This window comes from Erythrolamprus reginae, chromosome 3 (genome assembly GCF_031021105.1).
Source record: "Erythrolamprus reginae isolate rEryReg1 chromosome 3, rEryReg1.hap1, whole genome shotgun sequence".
NCBI lineage: Eukaryota > Metazoa > Chordata > Lepidosauria > Squamata > Dipsadidae > Erythrolamprus > Erythrolamprus reginae.
In genome coordinates this window covers 215,774,964-215,802,894 of record NC_091952.1, presented here as the reverse complement: position 1 = coordinate 215,802,894, position 27,931 = coordinate 215,774,964, and the positions used below count along the sequence as shown (strand labels likewise).

At 36.8% G+C, this 27,931-nt stretch overlaps 1 protein-coding gene across 4 annotated transcripts in view; it reads right to left on the bottom strand.

The window, feature by feature from the left end:
- The window catches only part of C3H8orf34 (chromosome 3 C8orf34 homolog), an 86,460-nt gene that overhangs the window by 28,695 nt on the left and 29,834 nt on the right, over positions 1-27,931 (bottom strand). For 3 of the 4 annotated variants that reach the window (XM_070747892.1, XM_070747893.1, XM_070747895.1), the window contains 6 exons: positions 26,205-26,233; positions 23,908-24,095; positions 22,473-22,639; positions 7,612-7,747; positions 2,474-2,559; positions 1,637-1,710 (listed from right to left, as the gene is read on the bottom strand). In XM_070747892.1, coding sequence (XP_070603993.1) covers positions 1,637-1,710; positions 2,474-2,559; positions 7,612-7,747; positions 22,473-22,639; positions 23,908-24,095; positions 26,205-26,233 — 680 coding nt within the window. The remainder of the gene's footprint in view (positions 1-1,636; positions 1,711-2,473; positions 2,560-7,611; positions 7,748-22,472; positions 22,640-23,907; positions 24,096-26,204; positions 26,234-27,931) is intronic. The other variant, XM_070747894.1, reaches the window with a different exon arrangement.

The window sequence follows — 27,931 nt, the reverse complement described above, 5'->3', positions numbered from 1 at the left end:
ATAATTTCACAGCTGGAATTCTTACTTAGTTGAAGCTACATCCTTTATTCCCATCCTTTCCATTGTCAAAATATAAAACTGTTGATTGCCATGTTATACATTGTTCAAAAAGAACGAAATGTTTTTTTTTATTCACAGCTCATCTTTAACTTGGCTGAAAGGAAGAGAGGAGGGAGGGGTGGATGGAAGGGAGGAAGCAAGGCTGGATGGATGGAAGGAAGGAAGAAAGGAAGGAAGGAAGGAAGGAAGGAAGGAAGGAAGGAAGGAAAAGCTGTAGGCTAAAATTTAAGACACCATTTAAATTTAGTTTTAAAGGTACATAATAAATTGTAAATATCACTCCTACATTTAAATGAACAGCAGTTCTTTATTCTTCAATTGGGTTTGTTTTACCTGTATTAGACTGTATCCTACATAAATAATGTTAAAAATTACAAGGTTTGTTGAATAAAATTAAAATATGACAAGAAAAAAAAGAAAGATATTAATGTGCCTTACTAACAATAATGTGAATTCGGCCTATTCCCCAAGTGTCAGATTTTTAATTTTGTTCCTATCCTGTTTAAAATGTAAACCTAAATTGAAATTGTGCATCACACTGAAAAACAATATTCAAAATTTAAATATGATTGCACTGATTCAGCTCACAAACAAGTTACACTGCTTAAGCTTATCTTCATTGTTAAAAAAACATAGTTAATGCTATTATAAAAATGCATTTGAGAAATGAATGTCATTATAATTTCCGAAGAATAAAAGCTACAATTCTTAGATTATATTATTACAATACAACACCCAACATAATAAAGCATAATATTCCTAGAAGTAGGTATATGAAGTTACATTAGTTATTATTTCCTTGGTTGACATTATCCAAACAGTACAATTCTTTGTTTGCAGACAACATCTTTTTGTATAGTCTCACATTCATACTCAGCTTAATCATAGTTAAAGATTTAAATGGTGTAAGATAATACATTTATAAACAGCTATCATACAATGGTGTGTGTGTTTGTGTGCGTGTGTGTATGTGTGTATAAAATAGTGTATCAGCTACCCAGCATTATTTAAACTAACTGATCATGTCAAATAGTCTGTCAGGTGATTTGGTGTCTAACACTTTCCAGGTAATGCAGCTGTCTGTTTATACTTTGTGTGCATGTCTATGTCTCTGTGTATATATATACATATGCATGAGTGTGTGTGTGTATGTGTTTACATATATACATACAAATATTCAAAGAAAATAAATATTTCAGAGTTCATATATCCAAACTGGTGGCAGCTCCTTAAGGTATTTGCACACAATCTCAGAAAAAATATTTCATTTAAGACACTGCTGTCAGATATAATGTGCATACTCTTGTGAGCACTGAATCACTTTTTCCCTTTTGAATCCAGATAGCTGCACAGGTTTGTGGTTTTTATGCATACTGATTAGTTAAAAGTTTGAATTTAATCCATAATGGGCTTGTACGGTGAGGTTTAGACTAAAATATTAATTATTTAAATGTTATTAAATAATTAGTTGAGGCATTCCAATTTTTCTGTTCACTATTACATCTATTTGAACTAATAATAAACTGGAATGTATTATGTAATATTCAAGACAGTACCTATAAAATGTTCTTCTTACCAGCTCAGTTGCTTGGGATACATTCTTCAATTCATCAATACTCTCCATTGATATTTCTGTCCCAGGCTCTGATACTGTTTAAAACAGAGGAATGAAACAGTGAAACAAGAATATCAAACTAGGAGAACAAGTAACATCAACCCAGTAATCTGTTAGCTTTTTAAAAAGTTATTATTAAGTAACTTAATAGTAAAAGTTAATATTAAGTAACTTCTGTTTAATTTACTATCATTTGTTAATTCATGGATGTGGGACTTTTAGGGGGGGGGGGAATTATTAGAGCCCTGGTGGTACAGTGGTTGTATTGCAGACAAACTTTGCCCACAGCCTGAAGTTCGATCCTGTGGGGGCTCAAAATTGACTTGCCTTCCATCTTCTGAGGTTGATGAGGATCCAGATTGTTGGGAGAAATATGATGCCAATGTAAACCACCCGAAAGTGCTGTAAAGCACTATGGGGCAATATTGTTAAAGTTATTACTTAGGGTGCCATTTTTGCTTTAACCAAAGAAAAACAAGATTCCAATTGAGACAAATCCAACTCAACTTCAGCTATCAAATTGAAAATGTAAGATGACTTCATTGTGTAAAAAATAACTGGGAAAGTCATTTTATAGAATCTTTTTTTAAAAAAAAATTCATTTATTTGAAATTAAAACCCATATTGTCAACCTCACCAATTTTATCCACTGTATATGATTTGCATTTTACATTTATTTTCAGTGCTTAGAATTTAATTAACTCCAAGCATTGATTCATAACATTTTTCTTGAACTCCGGAGGTAAAGGAGGGATACAAAGGTAACAACTAAATAAATGAAGCAATCCAAAAAATTACCAACAGATTCTGGTCCTTCTTGCTCAAATGTATGAGAGACAACAGACGGATCCTCTGCACTTTCTGTTAAAGTATCTCCTTGCAATCTAAAATTAAAAACAGAAACATGATGTTGCCATTAGAGAGATATGCAAATATCATGCATATGGGTTTAATTATGCCTTCATTATTCTATTCTACAGGTCTTTTGTACATAGAGTCACTTAATTGGCTTTTTCAGGTTCTAGAAAATATTCTATGTAATTGGGGAGCCACTAGCAAATTCATGAAATCAAAGTGTGTGCACATACTGTTGTGCCTGGGCGAGTGCCCACACAGAGGCTTCCCTGGAGACTGGGGAGGGCAAAAACGTCACCTGTGGCACCCATGTCATAGGTTTGCCATCACTGCCCTATATCTTGAGCCCAGCACCACTGATCTGCAATTTAAGGTACAATTTCTCTGATAATTAAAAGTACCATTTATCTGCAGAAAAATAAGAAACATTTAAATTATGAATGTAAATAATGAGACTTATATATTCATGACATTGTGATTACAACACTGTGGTTGTTAAGTTAGTATTGTGGATGTTAAGTGAATCTGGATTCCCCATTGACTTTGCAGGTTAGAAGGTCGCAAAAGGTAATCACATGATACCAGGACACTACAAATGTTATACATATGAATCAGTTGCCAAGCATATGAATTTTTATCACATAAACCATGAGGATGCCATAATGGTTGTAAGTATGAAAAATGGCCATAAGTCATTTTTTTCAGTGCTGTTGCAACTTTGAATTGTCACTAAATGAACTGTTGTAAGTTTATACTGAAATATGTGTTATAGGCTACTATAGACTACTGCAATATGCTGTGCAGAAGGATAACTTTGAAGATCACTCAGATAGTAAGACTGGTCCAAAATGTGTGACCAATTTTCTGGTTGATACCTGTTAGCAGGGTGTAACACTACTATGAGCCAGCAGTAATTACCAATACATTTCTGGTTACAATTCAAAGAGGTCTGGTATCTCGATATTCACAACCAGCTTCTCTGACCCAAATGCTTTTCCAGAAAAAACTGAACCCTCCAATTTCAAAGTTGACAAGCATTATTTTTTTATTAAGGATTTCTCTTTAAAAATTAAATTAGTTCTTGCCTTGATATCATTCCATAATATGATAAAAACATTATTCTTTCAGAGGACAACGTCACCCTGTCTGTAATATATATTTGACTTTGATTTCTCCCTCCCCCATCCTCTCAGTTCCATTTTTATCCCACCTTTAAAAAAAAGATATTTTGGGTCAAATTAAAGGAGTGAAGGTACCTAATAATCCTGTCTCTTATCTATCCCATAACAATAACCCAATGAATCAGGTTGGGTTGAGACAAAATGACTGGCTTGAATTTCATGCCTAAGCAGCCTACAACTCACCTCTTGATTTTTTCACAATTTAAGATTCCCAAACAAAATTAATAATGGTTAGTAGTAGAATCTAAATCCGATAAGATATAATGAATACTGGAAGCAAAAGGAGTATTGATTTTAAGGCAGACTTTAAAAATGGCAGCCTAGCTTTTTTCCCCATGGAATAAAGTGATTTCATATTTATAGACTGGACATAGCCTTTCCTCTTTTTCCCATTTTATGGAATACTTGCTCTTTTGTGCTATAAATGAGTTTACCTATGCCCTTCACAATATGATCAAGATTTCTCTGGTATTTTTGAGGGTCCCCCTCCAATGCTGAAATTGGTGCCAATAATAAGAAGCTATTTTAACATGATAGAAAAAAAATAACATTAAATATTGCTGTCAAATTATAAGATCAGGTTTTGTGGAAGCATTAAATGATTAGAAAGACCAGTGGCTTTTCTTGAAGAGTCAGCCAAGACAATTTCGTGTCATGGTGGTAACTTGATAAAATCCTTATGGCTTATCCTCAAGGAGCTTGCATCAGTCTGGCCTATATAAACTTGGTTCATAACTCTTGGAAGGTATATACAGGGTCAAGGAATAGAGGCACTGCTTTTTTTCGTAGCTATGCTGACCCTTCCATATGACTTTTCATTGTAAGTTAGACAAACCCTTACTATAATTGTCTTCCGGTAGAAATTGAAGTCAGAGCTCTTCGAGGGTGTCTGGAGCTTCATGCTTGTTTTTTGGTTTGCTAGGCTGGGTTGTTTTTTTGGATTTGGAATTTGTGTGTTTTGCTGTATTGCATTCTGGATGATGTAATGTTTGTATTATTGTGAAATTGTAAAAAGTACATCAAGGTCAAATGTGATAAGAGAGCCAGTGTAGTCTAGTAGTGAAGATGATTGGTTAGAAACTGATCTGGCTGATTTGTTCTATTAAAAGTTTAAAAATTTAAAATCTCACTGATTTTTTTTTCCCTAGGAAAGAACAAAGGTAAACTGGATTTTTATATTTACCTCTGAAAAATATTTGTCAAACTAAATAGAAAACATTCTTGTAAATTTGTCTTCTAAAAGTTTGAAAGAATACCTGCAAGTAGATAGATATATAATATACACTACATTGTAAAAGTGATGGACACTTATTTTTGTTTTCCCTTACACTGAGAGAAATTTTTTATGACAGAAGAGAATGTTTTGATTCTCACATTAACTTTTTAATATGTTGTTTTCAGATTTATTCAGTGGGAAAATGTGGTCAGCTAAGAAAATTCCACATCCCATGAGATTTTGATTAAGCTGCATCATAAATCTTCATTCCTATTTCTCTACAATAAAGCTCAGATTTTTAGACATTTCATTCACAAGAAAATTCACAGGAAACTGATCAAGCAATATTGGATTCAAAATTACTGTTTTCAGTTCATTATACACATTTGCTTTTTAGTCACAATTTAAGCAGGACTACTGAGGTTAAAAAGACTTAAATGCATGTAAACACATAGTTGATACTACACAATTAATTTATCTTTTACTTGCTCTAACCATCTGTCTGAGAAAAATGTTCACTAAATTCAAAGATACTAAACTTCAGCCAAGAAAGCTAGTCCTGTGTTTTCTTATACAGACAAATGCCTTTGGAATTTATTGGGCCATATATGAGAAGTGTTTTCTACTTCATAATTCACTCGTTCAAAATGCCTTCACTTTTTATGATTTTTCCCCCATACTCCAATAAGTGATTGATGTGATATTTAATATTATGAAGGCAACATATAAATGATATAAAGTGAAGAGGCAATTAAAGCTATATTACAAATATTTCAAAGGAAAAAATACTGTTATCACAAAAGTTATGGGATTGAGTATATAGTATTTCTGTAATATGTTTTAGTAATAATGCTCTGTATTTCTCTATAGACCAAATATTTCTAGAGCTAATCAGCATGCAATGCTTATATATAAACTGTCTGTCAACCATTCTCTTTTATATATTTAATCTTTTGCAAATATGAAACAGAAACATCTTCTGGCAATAGAAATCATTTCTGAAACCCAATATTGTCCAGAGACCCAACTGCAGGGATTGGATCATTTGAGAACTGAGAAAACTGTATTGAACCTTTGCTCTCTTGAGGTCCAGAGTTATCATGACAGAAAGAACTAGTGCTAGTACGAGTCTGCTTTGACAACCATTTCCAGAAACAGCATTCACTTATTCCTACCTTCAAACTATTTGTCTTAGAAATTAGTAAACAGAGCAATATGAAAAAAGATTTACAGAGAAAATTTGTAGGTATCTTGTACATCACTTCAAGTGATTCATACCTAAATGTATGTTAAACTTTGGCACTTGCCTAATATGTTAATATATAAAACAGAAATAATTTTCCTAGAGAAGTAAATATGCACAAATTTAACACTGATTATAAATCAGGTCATATATCTTACATGACTTACAGTACTTCTAAGTTCAGAGGTATTGTTGTTTATATTTTTTCAAACACAACTAAAAGTATCTTTCTGTTACTACTAATTGGAACTGATGATTTAGCATTGTTTGTGAAATGCAAATGATATAGGAGAGAACCAAGTTGTCAAAAAATGTACACTAAGTTATTTAATGATTACTGTGCAATATTTGTATCACATAAAATGCAAATTGGCAGGAAATAACAAAAACATGATAAAGACTACTTACTATTAATGTTTTTACTCATTTCTACCACTTACCAACAGAGTTGGCTAATACTGCTGCTGAAAAGCCCTGCTCGAAATCAAAGGATGTGTAATGTTACCTTTTCAGTTGATTTCACTGCTCCAAGTTTTGGCTGTCATACTACATATGGAAAAAATAAGTTCCAGCTGCCAAAGCCAGAATAGCTTCATTCTGATTTGATCTTTTCAAAGATTTAGGATTATGCAGTATTTATAAGGCAACTTCATGAACTCCCAGAAGATATCCATGCAACCAAATCTTCATTTACACAGGTGTATTTCTGAGCCTGAATATACTTTAAATCATCCTCAAAGAGCCATGGAATGCAAGTGTAATCAAAGTTAAAGGCAGAAAAATTAAAATAATCCCAGTTTGTGATATAAGATTGCCTTGCAACAATTTGGTATGCTTTTACTGTGAACGCTGTAAAGTGTAAAAACAATGCCACCAATTCTATCTCCATCTTAAATGAGGTAGAGTTCATTTAGCAACCACAACTAACAATTTAGAGGCTAAACAAAGTGATTGCTAAGTGATTTTGCTCAGATTTCACACAGGATAAACCATACCATGTGATTGCAAGGACAAACATCTGACTCAGAAAGAGAGATGCTGTAAAGTTTGTAAATGTGGGTATTGGTTGCAAAATTGCCATAGTGATTGCAAACTGTCAAGGCAGGTTGCTGTCAAGGCCGTTCCTAACTGAAGACTACCAATACATTCAACAGCAATAGTAGGAAAATGGTAGTACTAGTAGGAAAAGTAAAATACATTGTTCCAAATTCAGATTAACAAAATCTACTGAATCTACTAAGATCCAAAGAAAGTCTCAATAAATACCACCACCTCATTTTAGATGAAAACAATGCAAATCTGAAATAAAAATTAAAATGGATAGTTACGAAGTTAGCGGCATTTACATTTAATAAATATTTCAGATAAAAGTGAATCTTTCTCTTTTCCAGACCTAACAGGGAGTGCTGTAAATTCCACTAAAGGCCTGTCTAACATTTACCTGGCACATCTTGCACAGATGTTCAGGGTGACTTTGGCTTGTGGTTCTGCTGTATGTGAACTTCGGGTTTGGTTAAATTTGCTTCCAGTAGACACCACACTGGTTACCCCTTCCATTCTTAAATCATCAAGGTCTTCTGTAAAGGAAATAATTAAAAAAATAAAAGTACAGTTAAGTATTTAAGTATTTAAATAATATAATCTAATATATTCATTATAAACATCCTTACAGAAATTCTCGTGGTAAAACAGTTGGTCGCATTCGGTGTTAGTGGGGGGGGGGTCAGAGGTCGACCTCTAGGTCTCTCCCTTATGGGGTGGCTATGGGGTCGGTCCTCTCCCCCCTGCTATTTAATATCTACATGAAACCGCTAGGCGAGATCATCCAGGGGCATGGGGTGAGGTATCATCAGTATGCTGATGATACCCAGCTGTACATCTCCACCCCATGTCCAGTCAACGAAGCAGTGGAAGTGATGTGCCGGTGCCTGGAGCCTGTTAGGGTCTGGATGGGTGTCAACAGACTCAAACTCAATCCTGATAAGACGGAGTGGCTGTGGGTTTTGCCTCCCAAGGACAATTCCATCTGTCCATCCATTACCCTGGGGGGGAATTACTGACTCCCTCAGAGAGGGTCTGCAACTTGGGCCTCCTCCTCGATCCACAGCTAGCATTAGAGAACCATCTTTCGGCTATGGCAGGGGGGGACATTTGCCCAGGTTCGCCTGGTGCACCAGTTGCAGCCCTACCTGGACTGTGGTCACTGCTCACAGTCACTCATGCCCTCATCACCTCGAGGTTCGACTACTGTAATGCTCTCTACATGGGGCTACCTATGGAGAGTGTTTGGAAGCTTCAGATTGTGCAGAATGCAGCTGCGAGAGCAATCATGGGCTTTCCCAGATATGCCCATGTCACACCAACACTCCGCAGTCTGCACTGGTTGCCGATCAGTTTCCGGTCACAATTCAAAGTGTTGGTTATGACCTATAAAGCCCTTCATGGCATCGGACCAGAATACCTCCGGGATCGCCTTCTGCCGCACAAATCCCAGCGACCGATTAGGTCCCACAGAGTCAGCCTTCTCCAGGTCCCGTCAATGAAACAATGTCGTCTGCCGGTACAGAGTCTTCTCTGTGGTGGCCCCGACCCTCTGGAATCAACTCCCCCCGGAGATCAGGACTGCCCCCACCCTCCTTGCCTTTCGCAAACTCCTTCAAACCCACCTTTGCCGTCAGACATGGGGAAATTGATTCCCTTGGGCTGTTCCGTTTTATGTATGGTTTGTCTGGGATGTATGACTGTTTTTTTATATTAAGGGTTTTAATTGTTTTTTTTTTTTTAAATCATTGGATTTGTACTGTGTTTTGCTGTTGTGAGTCATTCTGAGTTTCCGGAGAGGTACGGCATACAAATCTAATAAATCTAATCTAAATGTGAAATCTGGACAAAAGAGAGAAGGGGAAGCAATTGCTGACAGGTGCTGCTGTGTGCGTTAGTATGCCTAGGTACTAAACCTTCAACACACTTTAAAACAGAGTTTATGTAGGAATATGGGCTAGCCAGACAATGAATCAGGCTTAGTATCAATATATAACAATATTATTATTTACAAATGGACAAAATGAGCAACACAGATATAATACTACTAATAGTTTACAAACCACACACACAGCAAAAAGATAGCACACAGCAAATATATCTCTAACAAAGAACTGCCCCCCCCCAAGAGGAACAGTGCTGGCTCGCTCTTATGGCCAAACCGTAAATGTTTTTTTAAAGGCACAGTCGTTACATTGTACAAACTGATATTGGTAGCTACTGTATGGCAACACCCAACCAAGTTACGTACAGTATACTAACAGTGTGTTTCCTGAGTGCGGCAGATCGCACACTATGCTGCCAAGTGACACTGGTTGCCCACTGAATATGATCTGACAATTGCTTCCTCTGACCTTAGTGAACAAGGAAGAATGTAAGAAATCCTAGATTCTGGAAAGGAAGCAAACAGTGTAGTTTGGCAGGGGGGAGCATTTGAAGATCCTTTACTTACCGGTAGGTTATCTTCCCATTCTTTTTAGGATTGCAAAGGTAATGTGGGATAAGGACTAAAGACAACCAAGGTATTCCCATCCTTCAACTAACCCACTTTGTAGTGTGTTTATGTGTGTGTGTATAGACCTAACAAACATCAAATTCAATTGAGATAATAAACTTCCAAGGATCCAATCTATATTTTAATCACTTGAGATTAAAGAAGCAACAATAGATTGATATTTAAGTCTAGGGAAAACAACCTACTAGAAACATTTCAACAAATTTAAAAAAAACAGCTTTTTTCTGCTTATAGAATGATAGATAGAATGTGAACAATACCAAAATAGTAATACCAGCTGATTCTCTTTAATTTGGATAAAAAGAACTCTGCATATACTCAAATGAAATTCACAATTACAGCAAATAATCAGTGATGCATAGGCTAAAATTCCATTTAAGTATTTGGAGGCTGATGCTTGATTAAGAAATTAGCTCTTTGATCAGCCCTCTTAAAATAGGCTTTGGTAATATATGTCTATGAATTTTTTATGAGTTTCAATTTGTGTAATCTACCGTATTTAAAATGCTCTATACATTTTTATATTCTTACAATGTAGGCTAAGATTTAAAACATAAAATTCTACACCTTTTCCTTTCCTTTGCCAATTCTTCAAAACATAGAATAGGAAACTATTTCTGATATGGAAGCATTATTTGGAGAATATATTATCTTCATTCAGCAAATCTTTTTATAGCAATCTCAAACATATTTCAGTATGATTTAAATTTCATGAGAAAAATCTAAACTTGCATCGTATCTTTCAACAAAAGATCATAGGAGGCAAAAAAACCACTGAAAAATACAGTATATTTTTAGAAATACAAAGACCAGTATCATTACTAATCACTATTAGATTAGAAATATTTTCTCAAAAGTATTCTGCTTTTGAAAACCAATCTATACCGTAGTACATAGGCTTAAGTCTGAAGCCTATTGTTTAATATATTTTTCTTCAAAACATTTCCTTCATAATATATATCGAGATGTAATATATTTTAAGAAATTGTTGCCAATGCACTCAAACTCTAAATTACTGGATTTATTTCTTTCACTGTATTATTTTTTAAAAATCTCTAAGTAAACTGAAAGTATTTACAGTGTAAATCAAATTTGCTATCATAATTTTAATGACCTCATGATTTAAATAAGGTGGACCATGTAGGGTCAGGCTTTGCCAATTTGCCAAGTAATCTGGTAGAAATATATATAATTTTCCACTTAAGATGAAATATGGCAAATCAATTATGATTTGTAAATATAATAATGCACCATTTATATCAATTCTAAAGGGCTTTAACATTTTCTGAAATGTTAAACTGAAAAATTAATAATTCACACCACAGTCCAACTCACCTCACAATGGGAGGTAGAGAAAATAGGAGAGGAAAGTACATGTTGGTTCTGTTCACTACCTTGAGTTATTTATAGAAAAAATAAAGGCAGGAATAAATAAAATAAAATTACCGAAGACTGGCTAAAATGCACACTACAATATTTGTGTACATCTCTACATAATAATTTTATTTGTTTATAATGTGGCACACAAAGAAAATACAAAAATAAATTACAGGAAAAATAGGGAAGGAGAAAGTAGGAGAAAGAAAAAGTGAAAAAGAAAGAAAACGCATTGACTTCCGCGTCCCTTTGGTGCAGTAGAATAAGGCAGCATTTCCCAACCGGTGTGCCGCGGCACACTAGTGTGCCGCGAGACATGGCCAGGTGTGCCGCGGCGCGCCTACGGAAGCTCCAGCTGGGCGGGGCGCTGCCGGTGCCGACCTGGAGCTCCCACTCGCAGCTGTCTCCCGGCTCCTGCTCGATGCCGCGGTTTTCGGCGCTCTCCTGCTGGGCCCCAAAGAAGGAAGGCAGGAAGGAGAGCTTCATTCTTCACGCCTTTTTCCTGCCTTCCTTCTTTGGGGCCCAGAAGGAGAGCGCCAGAAACCGCGGCATCAGGCAGGAGCCGGGGGACAGCTGCGAGTGGGAGCCCCAGGACGGAGGCACCGGCAGCGCCCCGCCCAGCTGGAGCTTCCCTGGCGTCGGCGGTAAGCGTCCTTTGTGGCCCGGCGGGAAGGCACTGGTGGTGGGAGCAGGGGGGAGGGGTGGTGGCTGCAGCGGCCGCAGGCAGTCGCGGGGAGATGGCGGCAGCGAGAGGGAGCTCCAGGCGGCGGCGAGAGGGAGCTCTCTCTCTCTCTCTCTCTCAGCTGGCTGCAAGCAGGAGCCCTGACGGTGGCGGTTGGATGTGCTGCTGGACGTTGTACATGCTGCTGCTGCGGGCCTGGCATATACGGTGTCCAGCAGCACGTCCAGCTGCCACCGTCAGGGCTCCCGCTTGCAGTCAGCTGAGAGAGAGAGAGAAAGAAAGAGAGACATATAAGAGAGGCAGAGAGAGAGAGTCATAGCAAGAGAGGCAGAGAAAGAGAGACAGAGCAAGAAAGAGAGACAGCAAGAGAGGCAGAGAAAGAGAGATAGAGAAAGAGAGACATAGCAAGAGAGGCAGAGAGAGAAAAAGAAAGAGACATAGCAAGAGAAAAAGAGAGACTTAGCAAGAGAGGCAGAGAGAGAGAGAAAGAAAAAGAGAGACATAGCAAGAGAGACAGAGAGAAAGAGAGAGAAAGAAAGAGAGATAGCAAGAGAGGCAAAGAGAAAGAAAGAGACATATAGCAAGAGACAGTGAAAGAGAGCAAGAAAGAGAGAAAAAGCAAGAAAGAGATAGCAAGAGAGAGAGAGAGAGCAAGGGAGAAAGACATAGAGGAAGGGAAGGAGGGAGAGAGAAAGAGAGCAAAAAAGAGAAGAAGAAAGAAAAAAAGAGGGATGGAGAGAGAGAAAGAAGGAAAGGAAGGAAAAGAGAGAAAGAGGGAGAAATAGAGCGAAAGGGAGGAAGAGAGAGGGTTTTTTTGTCCAAACTTTTCTTTAGCCCCACCCCCACCCCCCCTTTCAATGTTCCCCAGGATTTTGAAAATATGAATAATGTGCCGCGGCTCAAAAAAGGTTGGGAAACACTGGAATAAGGCATTAACATCAAACCTTAACCTTTTACTTTTACATAATAGTTTAAACTATCCATTTCTATAACAACGAATCTATCTAAGTGGTAAAACCCAAAATCAAAGTTTCATTTTTTCCCATCTCAAGCACAAAGTCTAGAAGCATTTTCCAAGTAGAAATATAAGTATTTGAATTTTTTTCTTTAATCAAAGAAAGTCAATTTAGACATATCTACTAACTCCATCAAGCTTTGCAATCATTGTGTTTGTCCATTGTGGAGATTGAAGTGACTTTCCATTTCAGTGCGTAGAGAAGTTTTGCTACCGTCAACATGTATAACATCAAATTTATATGGACATATTTTAAGAGAGAGTTTTCATTGCTAAGCAAGCTGGTTGTTAAGTGAGTTGGGCCCCAGGACTATGGGGATATTTTAACAGTTGTAAGTGTGAGGACCAATAGTAGATCACTTTCTTCAATGTTGTTATGACTTTGAATGATTGCTAATGAATGGTTGCAAGTTGAGGACTACCTGAATTTGAAACAGCCTTTGAGGGTCCAGATTCAAAACAATTTTATAATGAGCAATTTTATAATGATTGTCAAGAAAAAACAGCTCTAAGCCGATCAGTTTCCAGTCGCAATTCAAAGTGTTGGTTTGACCTATAAAACCCTTCATGGCATCGGGCCAGAATATCTCCGGAACCGCCTTCTGCTGCACGAATCCCAGCGACTGGTTAGGTCCCACAGAGTTGGCCTTCTCTGGGTCCCGTTGACGAAACAATGTCATCTGGTGGGACCCAGGGGAAGAGCCTTCTCTGTGGTGGCCCCGACCCTCTGGAATCAACTCCCCCCGGAGATTAGGACTGCCCCGACCCTCCTTGCCTTTCGCCACCTTTGCTGTCAGGCATGTGGAAATTGATTCCCCTGGGCCGTTTCCACTTTATGTATGGTCTGTATGGTCTGTATGATTGTTTTTATGTTAAGGGTTTTAAACTGTTTTAAATATTGGATTTGTACTGTTTTTCTTGTTGTGAGCCGCTCCGAGTCCTCAGAGAGGGGCGGCATACAAATCTAATAAATAATAATAATAATAATAATAATAATAATAATAATAATAATAATAATAATTGATGGATGTTCAAGGATAATTCATAATCTACTTTAAAATTATTGAACTATAAGTTTACATTTAGAACATTCTGTTGTGGTTGGCTCTGGCCCAGCTCCTGCCCCAGGGAATGTGGAGGTGGATGCAGGGGAAACTTCAACATGTCATAGGCTTGTGTTATTGCCGACAGAGTCAGGTAGTTCAGTTTCCTCGGATGAAGAAGAAGGTGGGAGTGACTTGGAAGAGGGGGGCTTGGCACACAGCCCAGGAAGTCAATCTCCATTGTCTTCGGTCGATTTGGATGTGGAAGTCTTGGACCTAGGCAGGCACAGAGTTATGCGTAGAAGAGACCAATTGAGGACATATTACAGGAGATGAGAGAGGCCACCTGTGTTTGGGTGGGGCTCCAGTAATTAGTGCTGCTGATATAAATAGCAGCGTGTGGGTTTGGCCGTTGTGGAAGATTATCTGATCGTTGTTCTTTAGGACTGCCTTGCTGTTTCCGGACTTTGTTTGTTGATTTTTCACGGCTTTGAAACCAAAGCAAAGCAAAGTGTGTGTGTGCGTGTTTCACTTCGTGGAAGAAGAAGGGCTGTGACGTTTCTTCACAGCTGCAAGCTAAGTACTTAAGGACTGATTAAGGGAATTGTACAGACTACCAGGTTGTTTTGGGACGAGTGCTCTTTGCAATACAAAAAGGGTGCTTTGTTTCTTTTGAATTTTGTGATAAAGAACATTGTTTTGAATTTTCAAATGTGTGTGTGTCTGAAATTTGTACCCTTGAACTTTTGGGAGGCTCATACCAGAGAACCCGGTAGAACACATTCTAAGTATTACAAAGTCCTATGGAAGCATGAAAAGGAGCAACTTTGGCTTTGACTGTTTCACAAATCTGGAAGCCAAATTTTAATTTAATGACAACATTTTATACATTTTCCCCTCATCAAAGATAGCAAAAATGAAGAAATTTATCTAGTGCAAAGGATAAATTAACTAAAAATAGGCACATGAATACCAGAGTTGATGTAATAAACATAAAAGACAAAAATACAAATAAATGTGTCAATATTGTTGTGGATGTTTCCATGTAATTAATAAAGCATAATTTAGAAACCGAGATGAGTTTTGCTATGTTATCAGATACAGAATTCAAATATAATAGAAGAATCAAGATTAAAATATTACAATTGAACATTACAGGAGTCTACTTGGACAGACAACAAAGAGCTATTTCTTAATATCAAGTGGTATCTACATAATCTTAAAGTACCATCTTAAAATAATCTGCAACTGAAAAGATTTATCATTTGTGAGACTTTTCACTGTTATTTGGTTTTAACTGAATGAAAATTATTGTCTTGTTATCTTTAATACATTTTAATTCAATTATTGAATATTTTGAATTACTATAGGGTATTTTTAGTACAGTCAAGTTTTAAGAAAAATACTTTTTAATGTTAATTGCAATCAATTATACATAATTAATTAATCTCTGGTAAAATATGAAATAATCTACTCTGGTTATCTTCTGAATGTTTGAAAAGCATTTTTTAAAAATAATATTGAATTCATCTTTGTATCCAGAGACTATCAGTCACTTTTTATCTCCTGCATGCAAACATTTTATATGAAAGCTTTCTACGTTTTCTTTTTTATACTATCTAAATACATAAGAAAACACATTAGTGCCCTCAAGTGGCAACAACTAGACAAAAATAATATTTCTGTATCAAAGTTTCCAAAGCCATTGTTGTACTAGTGTTGGGAGGGAAAAAGGAAGGAAGGAAGGAAGGAAGGAAGGAAGGAAGGAAGGAAGGAAGGAAGGAAAGAAATGTGTGTGAGAGGAAAATTGGTGGTATATCTAATGTCAATCAGTTTTACCATATCAAAAACTTCTTAGCCGTGTCTCACAGAAATAAATTCTGAAGACAAGAGATTTTATAAGTGCATGCTGTTGGGGAAAGTGGTGAGAACAGAATTCTTTTGAGGTCAGGTCTAAGAGAAGCAAAATAGCTTACAAAGCGATCGTAAATAAAGTCATGGTATGTGTTCTTGTCAGGCTGATGCAGAAAAATCAATAAAGAATTCTGTAGTCCACAATGCTTAGCAACTCTCTTATCTCACAAGATTTATAGCACTTAGATAGCTTACATTCATCTCATGGTCTGAAGGCAAAGGAAATGGGAAGGGGGGAAAACAGTTACTTTAGAGATGATCAAACATGAAACAATGGTAATACTTGACAAGAAGCTCTCAGCCTTAAATATCTAATCACTGTAATATGTCAGGATATCTTAGTCCACATCTGAACCATGAAAAATGTATCACTTCTGATTAATTTCTGTTCTCCCATTTCAATATTCAATCAAGTATATTAATTCCTCTTCTCAGGTATTTGTTCTTTTGGTGAATGCGGGTTTTTTAAAAAAATCCTCTGCTGCTTTCAGCATACAGCCATTTCCAATGTCAGATTGTGTTATTTTGTATTTTTGCCAATATATCTAATGTAAAGTATAATGCAACATTGTTGACTGAAGATGATACACTTTTTATTGGAGGAGAAACAAATGTATAGTCCCCTAATATGGTTAGGAATATGGGGCAGAACTGCTTTCTGTATTTGTATATCATGCTGGTAAAATCTGTTATCAATACAATTTTTAGTTAGGTGCCTCAGCATAAGCCAGAAAATGAAATACAAGTATTTGAGTGGTATTAGCTGGGAATAAACAGCTATAATGACACTGAGCAGATTTCTGTTCTCTTCTCAGTCTGTCTTGGACAGTATTTCTGGGAACTACATAGCTTTACTGATATATTTTAGTTATTCATTAGTTTACTGGGTAGATATGAAAGTTAGATAAATGTCTGATTTACATTTTCACTTGTGTGTCTCAAATCTGAAGCGCTTGTTCTGTATTATGTAAGTTTCTTCATAAACCACATGTCCAAGTCCAATTGTCACCAGAAACCAATCGTTTCCTTGACAGAAATAAGAACGCCAAACACATATGTTGGATATTGCAGCCTCTCTCTGCATCTACTGATTTTTAAAAATTACTGGTAAAAAGGCCAAAAAGTAGATGTGAACGCTTTTACATAGTTTCCTGGGCCTGTTTTTCTTCTGGCCTATTCTTAGTTGAGGGAGCTTACTTCCAGGACGGCAAATCTATGGCCCGCATGCCACAGGTGGCAAGGGGAGTGTGGAGTTGGGGAAAATTGTGCACATGCACAGGAGCAGTGCGGGGATGTGCATGCATGGGGGAAAGGGAATGGATGTGGGCTAGCACATGCACACACACACTTTTGCACACAAAGCAAAAAAGGTGCACCACTACTGGCTCACTTTTAGGAGATAAATGGAAGTTCTCTCTCTCTCTCTCTCAATATGTAATTTAGCTAAAAGTGAGGTTTTCTATCTTAATAAAATCAATGTTTCCCTCAAGTATGATGAATATCGGTTTGTTGGGTTAAACATATAACCTTCATGAAAGGTAATATATTGTGAATGTTTTGTTTTCTCTTTAAAGACAGTTTTATTTTAGTTTTCTGAATATATCCAAAAGCATCTTCTGTAACAAGGGCTGCTGAATGTAAACCTCTAGCACCAATTAGGAAGAAATTTTCTATTTTTTTTCTATCTGAATTAAGCATGGAAGCGAAAGTCCTGTATTAATTGCCTTGCAACTTTTAGATTCTTCTTTTTCCCAAAGTGGCTTGTGCATTTATGAATGATGTATGATCTAAACTCAAGCCAAATAGATCTTGCCATGTTTAGAGAGGAAAATTAAATGAAATCTCTAAAGCAATGACAGTCTTTTCATCCTATTATATAGATGTCCCTATAAAGAATGGACATACACCACAAAAGAAACCCAATTTTTCTGAAAATATTAAGGAATGAGAGGAAACTTCCCCAACTAGCTAATGCTTATAGTTTAATTAGATAAAGACAGAAAATAAATACTTATCTCAGAAAAATACTTAACTGCATCCTAGCAAATCTTACTGTTATTTAACAATCTCAGGATTATGCCACAACAGTAGGGATAATGAGAATTATCTCAATAAAACCTAATTTATACAGCTGGACTACTGGGAATTTGGTTTAAGTCAAGAATATTTTTTAGACATTCTAATCCAGTATAAATCACTGTGGCATTATAGAAAATGGACTCCATTTATTTGGAAGGAGTGGTCCCAAACAGAGCCAACATAAGCTTTTTAAAATAGGGCTTGTTTGGAAATGTAAACATATCTGAACCAACTACTGCCAAAAGCCCCATTAAGGTAATGGGAAACTATCTTTCCAGTGCTATTACAGAATCTGCCTTATTAAAACCCTGATCTTCAAAGTGCTACACTGGCACAAGCCCCATTCGTTTTGAAAAAGTTCTGCTTCAGAAGGATTTTTCAGAAGTAGCAGCAGATTGCCTGATGATTAATAAGTGCCATATCTTATATATTCACTGTGGAATTAGGGAAACATCTGAGAAGTGCTGGGCTTGAGGGAGGAATAAGCATATTTGCCTGGGGGAAATTTACCCTTTGTTGTCATTTTCCATTACAGGTGACAACCTCTAATTGAAAACCACATAATAAAAGGTTAGGTTATCTCTGGACTCTGCATTCTGTTCAACCTAGCTATTGTTAATGTTTAATAAATCACATTTCATTCAATGTAAATCATCCACCTTATAATATTGATTATGTTAGAATATTATATTCTAATATAATATATTAGCAACTGTCTGCATATTGAGCAAAAGTCTGCAGTGTTTTGATGGAAGAATGACAAAAGATAGTTTAAGACGAAGGGAGCTAAAGAGATCAAAAATCTCAGAATAAGAGCAGTGAAAATAGTCTAGCAAAAGGTAGATATTGAAAAGGAATATTAATATTAAGGCAGACCTTCAATTATATTTGGACTATAGCACTCCTGCATATTGGCAATCTTAACTCAGAATTCTTGGATTTACTATAATTATGCCATGCTATTTATATTATATGAATATATAAATTACTTTATCTATAGAGGAATTACTGAGTCTGTTATCTGTACCACCATAACTGTCTGGCTTGGCTCTGCAACTAAGTAAGACAAACACAGAATTTAATGGATAATTAGAACTGCAGAAAAACAATTGCTACCAACCTGCCTTCCATTGAGGATCTGATCTATATACCACACAAGTCAAAAAAGGATTTATTAAGAGTATATTACTATTAATCTTCTCTTCCTTACTAATCTTATGAGTCTCCTCACTCTGTAAAAGACCTTGAAATATGCATATCAAATGACCAAAGCCCACTGCAACATCACCAAAAAGGCTTCAAGAGTTGTTAACCTAATCTTATGTAGCTTCTTCTCCGGTAATATCACACTATTAACCAGAGCATGCAAAACTTTTTCCAGACCAATCCTTGAATTCATCATATCGACACAGCTAGCATCATGCTGCTTGCAGCTGTGCCGATATGTCAAATCTCGTGGTTGTGCTGCTGTTTGTGCATGCAACCGCACAACAAGCCTTGCAGATTCCTGCTCCACGAGGCAGCAGCGGTGGCATGACAAGTCTCACAGGAATTCATTTCTGGCAGGTGGGACCTGTTGAGCCACAAGAGGCGCATCCTGCCAGATACTTGTAACTCCGTCGCGTTCCTTAGCAGTCTGTCCAGAGAAGCCCATTGTAAAAGAAAACATCTCGCAAGTTCAATCAAATTTCTCAAATTCACGAGAAGTTTTCTTTTACAATGGGCTCATCTGGACACAACACCAAGGAACGCGAAAGAGCTACAACTGTCAGATAGGACACAGGCTCCTCTTTGTTTTGATCTTTTGGCAAGTTTTAGTATAAACCCTATATTTAAAAAAATTAAATATTCCTTCTGCATCTGATGAGGTAAAAAAACAGTGCGGCTGGGAGAGAATAGTTAACAAGCTGCTCATAAATCTGTTGATTTCAGCATCTATACCTCAGGAAATAAATATTTAAACACAGGTTTAAACCCACAGTAAAGGGTTTCTGAAATATTGATAGCATGATAGACAATATTATAAGGCAAAGGGAGAAAAGAATCATGATTTCTTGAATCATAGTTGCTATTGGTTCACAAATTACCAAATATCATTTAAATGTACCAAAGTTAGACAAGAATTGGGAGGACAAATCTAATTTGGAATAAGACAGCTAAGGCTTTCTCAACTTTTGTTATGAGAATTATATTCAATTTGTGTTGAGATATTTAATGTCTTTAATAATTGTGTAAGACACCGTAGTTAAATTCATGAAAAAGTGCATGCAATCATAAGAAAAGATACACATTCATTTAAGTAATTACGAGTTAATAAGAGTATGACTTTTAAAAAGCTGCCAGGGGACTGTGTTCTTTGAATAACAGCCAAGGATAGGAGAATGGCCAGCAGTGTGAGGGGGGAAAATGAATAAACATGCATGCTAAGTAAAGCCTACATAAAATTACCAAAATGATGAAACTGTGCAAAAATGGATAATTTCCTAACCATTTATTGTGAAAGAAAGGGAAAAAATTACATACTGGCGTACTGACACTTTAAGAGTTTGTCCATTAAGGTTTACCTTTCAAGCTTACATGTTAATGTAAAATTGTCTCCCATATTTTAGAAAATTAGAATTCCTTGTTCCTTTTTCATTCTGAGATTCAAAACAAGCATTAAAGCATTATTCTTACAGAAATAGGTAAACGCATCCCCCCCTACGTATCAAATTGTTCTAAGAAGAAAATCTGTTCAGTAACAGTGCATCAATGCAATGCATTAGACCAGTGATGGCGAACCTATGGCACAGTGCCACAGGTGGCACGCGGAGCCATATCTGCTGGCACACGAGCTGTTGCCATAGCTCAGCTTCAACATGCATGTGTGTGCCGGCCAGATGGTTTTTGTTTCGCACAGAGGCTCTGGGAGGGCGTTTTGGGCTTCCAGAGAGCCTCCGAGGGGGTGGGGGAGGGCATTATTATCCTCCCCCAGCTCCAGGGAAGCCTTTGGAGCCTGAGGAGGGGGAAACACGAGCCCACTGGGCCCACCAGAAATTGGGAAACAGGCCATTTCCAGCCTCCAGAGGGCCTCCAAGGTGTGGGGAAACTGTTTTCGCCCTTCCCAGGCATTGAATTATGGGTGTAGGCACTTGTGCGCATGCCATAGCACACATTTACACTCTTTCAGCAATCGAGGAAAAAAAGGTTTGCCATCACTGCACTAGTCATTTTTCACTATTGAGGAATCAAGAGACACAGATGGAAAAATAAGATCTGATATTATTTTGGATAATTAGTCTTATCTAATTCTAATGAGATTCAGGGTATATTTTAAAATTCATGTTATGCCTAATTTATCTATATATAAGCAAAATGCGACTCGCGCATCATCACAACATCTCCAGAACCGTAAAGCCTACAATCTTGAAATTTGCCCCATATGTTCCTCTTGCTTTCAAGGTGCTCACTAAGAAAAGATTTTTCAAAATCACTATTAGAGCATCAGTATTTCTTCAGAGATAGGTTCCTCCCAGTTCGGACTGGTTCGCCTGAACCTGTAGCCACCCGCTGGTGACATCATGATGATGTCATGGAAACCAGTTCAGTCTATGCTGACCCATGGGCACCACCATCTATTTTTGAGGTTTATTTATTTATTTATTTAAAAAAATAATTTATTTTTCTTCTGAGAATGCGCAGAAGCTGAATTTCCGGTACTATGCATGCGATCATCATCTTGTTTTTGGCTTTTCTTCCAGATATTTTGGTACTGTGCATATAGAAATGCACAAAGTGCATGTGCGCTCACATGGCTTAGCCACGTGGCGTGAAAGGAAGCAAACTGGCAAAGAGGTAAGTTAGAACCCTATAATAATATAGAAAATACAAGGTGTATTTTCTATATTATTATTAACACACCGTGATGCTAAGGAGTTCTGGTCCCTCTCCCCACCTGAAAAGAAATCTGATCCAAATGCAAAACACAAGCAGAGGAGTTTCAGTTTCAATTTTACTTTCATAGCAGCAGCCGGGGGATAAGATTTGGGAGGCTTCTGTTGGACTCAATTTCATTGAGGGCTATATCAGGATTGACTCAGGGGGTGGGGGGGTGGGCATGGCCAGTTCAATGTCATTGGCGCCTGTGGTGGCTCAAGCGCTTGGCCAGATAAAACAGGCTCTCCTCTGCCAGCAGGTGGCCCTCCAAAGCTGGCAGAGGCACTGTGGACCAGTCCTTCATTGTTTCCAGGGTGGCCCTGTGGTCCAGATCTAAGCATCCCGGAGGCCAGATCTGGCCCCAGGACCTTGAGTTTGACATCCCTGCTCTAGACTTTTAAACTAAGCATATAATACCTAAGCATACACTTGGGAATCTGACTTCAGATTCCAAATTGAGTCTCATAAGGATAAAAGCTATGATGTTAGAATGCAGTATTGTGGGTCATCTTACCCACACACCAGGAGTTCTATATCAACCAGCTCAAAGTTGACTCAGACTTCTATCTTGATAAAATGAGGATACAGATTATAAGGCGCAATATGCTGTTTTTGTAAATCACTCAGAAAGTGGTTTACAAAGCACATAGGACATTACAGCCTAAACTCTAATGCTATAATCAACTAAGGACACATTAAATGAATTAAGTTTTGTAATTACCCAGCAGTTCCATGGCATCATCTTCATTGTCAATATCTTCTTCTGTTACTGAAGGAGTTGTGCTGGGCAGAGAATCAAACGAATCTTGTGAAAGCATTGCAGCCAGCAATTTTTTATGTTGCTGCTGCTGATGTTTCAGTCCTTTAGTCTTTGGTTTCATCTTTAAACTAGAAATAATAGTCAATCTATTAGTCTCATTAATAGCTGTTTGACCAAGAGAACCTATATATTTGATATAGAGGGAGATTAAACAAGTCAATCATCACATTTATTTATTTATTTATTTCTGCGAAAACTCAGGCGATTTTAACATAATTAAATCCTTTTGATTTCATGGGACGGTAAAACAATTTCTGTAAACAGGAAAGATACAATGTAATAATAATTACAGTAAAAAGTCATCCTGGACCGTATAAGATAACACACATATGGTGTACTTTATATATCTTTTTGTATACATGTATACAGTTGCCATCATTCAGAATAAGTCTATTACCGAAAAATTAAAGCTCAATTCAGAAGAAAGATAATGTCAATTCCGATATCTTTTTAAGGGATAGGGAGATGTCTTCATCAGAGCTGCCAATCCAATTATCACAGCCGGCAAAATGTTGGTCTCATCTTTTGGCCTACCATTATTTACTTACAAGGAGGATAGTAAAATAGTAATTGTGTTCAGCTGAATACAGTAAATGATATTCCCAAGAATCAGAAGCATGCTAAGCCAACTTCCCCAATTGTTAGAGATGAGATAAGTAAATATTTATATCCTAGGAACAGTGATGGCGAACTTTTTGATTCATGTGCCAACAGGGTGTGGGGTGTGTGTGCTAACCTCCCCCCATGCATGTGCACCTTCTGCACTGCCCCCCCTGCGCATGCGCACAGGCCTTTCTGAAGCCTGGTAGCTTTAAAAAATGTACCATTTAGCTTATCAGTATTAATCCTATTGGAAAAGATATAGCTAAGGTACCTAAAGCTGCAGACCTGAAAACCGCAAGCGGCCAACGAGGTGTGTGGATGTTCCACAGATGGCGTAGACCAAGGGTCTCCAACCTTGGCAACTTTAAGACTTGTGGACTTCAACTCCCAGAATTCCTCAGCCAGCTTTGCTTTGCTGGCTGAGGACTTCTGGGAGTTGAAGTCCACAAGTCTTAAAGTTGCCAAGGTTGGAGAGCCCTGGTGTAGACAACACACTATTTTTTTTACTTTAATGAAGTCTTATTTTTCTACTATCTGCATACGTTCTTATAAAGATATCTGAGAATACACTCAAGAAATAAGTAGAAGGTCCATGTAAATGTTCTCATTCTATATGTTCTCATTCTATATCTCTGTCTTAGGAAGTAGGAAAGCTTAATTTACAGTAAAATCAAATAAAAATAATCAGTTGTAAATGGATATGATGTGGGAGACAGTATCTCCAATTATTCACCATAGTTGGAAAATGTACCTTCCTCCAGGACTGCTACTATCTTCACTGTCCCACTGTTCCATTTTGCTTCTTGGTACTGGAGGCTGCAACATTTCATCAGCTAGTGGATCTGCATCATTTTCGTCACGTCCTACCCATTCTCCAACTACCCGAGGCCGAAGAAGTGAAGTATTAAAAGCTGCTGTTTCCTATTAGAGAGAAAATGATTTATCATTACTTATTGGTAACAACACGTATAAACGTAATAAATGCAAGCAATTCAAACTGAACTGTATTTCATAGTTCCATACAGCACACTGGAAGACAATGTGCAGGTAAGACTGCTTTATAACAATAAACTTAAAGAAATAAACCTAAAGAAAAAGTTAACAGCATTTCTGGAGTACCCAGCACCCTAGCTAAAATTATTCTGTCATTATGTGCCATTAAGTTGGTGTTGTTCTCTTAGCAATCACATAAATAGATTTACTCTAAGTAGCTCTATCTCAACCTTTGGGTTTTTCAACAGGTTGCCCACTGTAATTGAGCTCATCCATTTTGTTTCTAATCATCCTCTTCTCTTTCCAGCATTATAGACTTGCAACACATTATTTAGTTGTACATATTTTAACAGCGGCTAGGATAGTTTATGCACAAAATTGGAACGGGGAAAATATCCCCCAAAAAGAAGATTTAGTAAAAAAAAAATTAGACTGTGCAGAGATGGATATGATGACAAGAAGGTTGAATGACCAAGAAGAATCTGAATTTTATACTATTTGGAATAAAGTTTATAAGTGGATAGACAAAAATAAAAATTGAATGTTATGAGAAATGTATGAATATATTAAAATGACTTTATAATTTTTCTTTTTTATTAACTTAATTTTATGTTACTAGAATGTTTAAACAAAATTCTTCTTTTCATCTAGATTAATATGAATGAATTAAGAATATATTCTTTTTCTGTATTAAAAATTAACTTCTAAGAAGAGAGGGGCAATTGTAACCCCTACTGTGTTTAAATGTTTGTACGTTTGTGTGTGTTTCTTTATGAAAATTAATAAAGTTTTATTATTAAAAAAAAATTCAAAGATTGCGCTTTACATTGTGACTTGCACATTTCCCTTAGAAAATCAAGCAGATTGCTCGATTCTGTCTTCTTTCTTTCTTTCTTTCTCTTTTTCTCTCTTTCTTTCTTTGTATCTTTCTTTTTTCTTTTCTCCCTCCCTCTGTACTCTTGTACAATATTTGGATACAAGCAAGTAAGAGTGTACTTTCCTTCTAGGTACTAGTTGCTCCTTACTAAAGATGTGCCTCTATTTGTACTTATTTTCCTCAGTCTGAGGATAGTCCATCATTTCTTTAATGAGCAAGATAGAGTAAGAATATTCATATTGGATCTGAAGCATTCTTGTCTGCTGTAGACCCAAAAGCTATACTACTCACCACTAACGTATATATCACTAGACTCTGGTTGGTACAGAAAAACATAAAAACACTGCAAATAATAAAGCATCATAAAACCATATTGAACATAAAGTACAATAGCTTCTCAAGTCATAAAGGGATATAAAGTAAGAAACAGTAGAAATCCAATTACTATTAAGGTTTGAAAGTCAGACTGAATAAAATTGTTTTATGCCCTTACAAAATGTCAGTAATAAGTGGACCAGAATGTGTGGAGCCTTGTCTACTGGTTCAGATCCCACTTTCAAGGAGCAGGTATTCTCTAGATCAGGGTCTCCAACCTTGGTAACTTTAAGACTTGTGGACTTCAACTCTCAGAATTCTTTAGCCAGCAAAGCTTAAAGTTGCCAAGGTTGGAAATGCTTGCTCTATATGACCTGAGACAGTTATTTTTCTAAAGATGATCCATCAAAAAGATGATCCATCACTTATATGTTTTATATACTGTATATACTATTTAGTGCAATCTGCAATGAATCTGTCTTAGTGCTTTTCACAACCATTATTTGAGTGATCATTGTTATATGTTGCTGACAGCAAATTTTAGAATTGCACTTTTAATTTCAACAGATTTCTCCAATATCTTCCAGAATCCAGATGTAATGGGCCTTCAACTTTCAAAGAATTATGTATATGACTCTTCTCAAACCTCCAAAGTCTGTAATGTTATCATGAAATGAATGAAATAGTATGAGTTGAACTATATTTTCGATTGAGAATATAATCTACCTAAATTAAATTCTGGTATGAATATTGCCAACGTAGTCGCATACTTCCCAAATTATTTTTCCATGCTTATTTTGTGAGATACAATTTTGATGTAATTTGCTAAACATAATAATTCTTACCTTATTGAGCTCATCGGAAATTGCAATGCCTAGAAATAGAACAAGATTATTCTTAATTACAAAGATAGATAGATAGATAGATAGATAGATAGATAGATAGATAGATAGATAGATAGATAGATAGATCATAATTGCTTGTAATTTAATGTTTAGTCCTGGTTGAAATGTAATAATGAAATCCTTTCAAATGATAATTTCAGTCTGTCTGAGAAAATATGCTGGCATATAATGCCTGATTACTCTCACATACTCTATCTCCTCGTGGGAATACCTAATATTCAGATTTCATTGCAACATTTAAAATTTTTAAAGCATATAATTGATGCTCAAAAAGTGGCTGCCAATAGGTGATTTATCTATGAGGGTTATCTGGAAAGTAAGGTTAGAAGGCATGTAGCTCTTACAGCGAATGTTCGCAGAGGAAGTTGGTATTATTATCGTGCAGTGGAAAGCAAGCGGAAGAGAATGAGCAGTGCCAGTGGTCAGTAAATCATCAACTGGCAAATCATCAACTGCGAAGTGCGTGCTGTAATACTCTACCTGAATGCTAAGGTCATGAATGCTGCTGCAATGGATGCCCAAGATGCTTACTGAAGCGCACAAAATTGACAGTGCTGCCTGAGAATTTCTTGACCATTTCGAGATTGAAACAAGACTTTTCTCAACTGTAGAAGATGAAACTTGGGATTATCACTGTAGTCCAGAGAGCAAACGTCAATCAGTGCAGTGGCATCATATCCATTTTCCTTCAGCCAAAAACTTCAAAACTCAACAATCAGCAAGGAACAATCTTGGGCACCCATCACAGACAAATCTTGGGCACCCATCATGACAATGTACGTACATGCCCTTAGCATTCAAGTAGTGTATTACAGCACTCACTTCGCACTTGGACGGAAACGGAATGAGGACGCTCATCTCTAACCTTCACCACAACGCCTGTCGATGATCTACTGACTGCTGGCACTGCTCATTTTCTTCCGCTGGCTTCTTGCTACATGATAGTAATACCAACTTCCCCCGTGAACATTCCCTGCGAGAAATACTTGCCTTGTAATATTACTTTTCGGATCACCCTCATATTTATGAGATGGCTGCCATCATAAGCATAACTAGTTATAACATACTGATTTATTAGAAAGCACTTCAGTTATGTTGCTTGATATGTCTCTTCTATCATTCCAAAGGATTTTCTATCATCCTAATTCTTTCTACTTCTCCTTCTTCTTTTTTTAATGAATGGGTGGACTGTAAAAAGTTAAGTAAAGTGCCTTTATCTGCAAAGAAATACAGCCAGGAACAATTTATGATGCTTCATGCAAAGCTCAAATATGAGAGGGACACCTTAATTATTCAGAGAGATTCTTCATCTGCAATGTGACTTAATAGACACATCCCGCCACCCACTCCTAAAAACCATTTACCATTTTTATTATCTAAGAATGCCTTCTGTTACCGGGGATTAGTGCTTTATGCCAGTTTAATATGAAAAAGTACCATACATTTACAAAGTACATACATTAAATAAAAACATTTTGCTTCCAGTTGTTAATTAATTTTTAAACCTGGAGGAATTAATTCAGCAATGAGAATACACTTCTAAGTCTTCAATCTCTCACAATATAGGTGCTCTCAAGAGGTAGAAAGTAGAACCAACTTTTACAGGCTGTATTTGGTTCAGAAAGCTGAGGAAAGACATCACAATAACCCATTTTTGGTCATTCCAG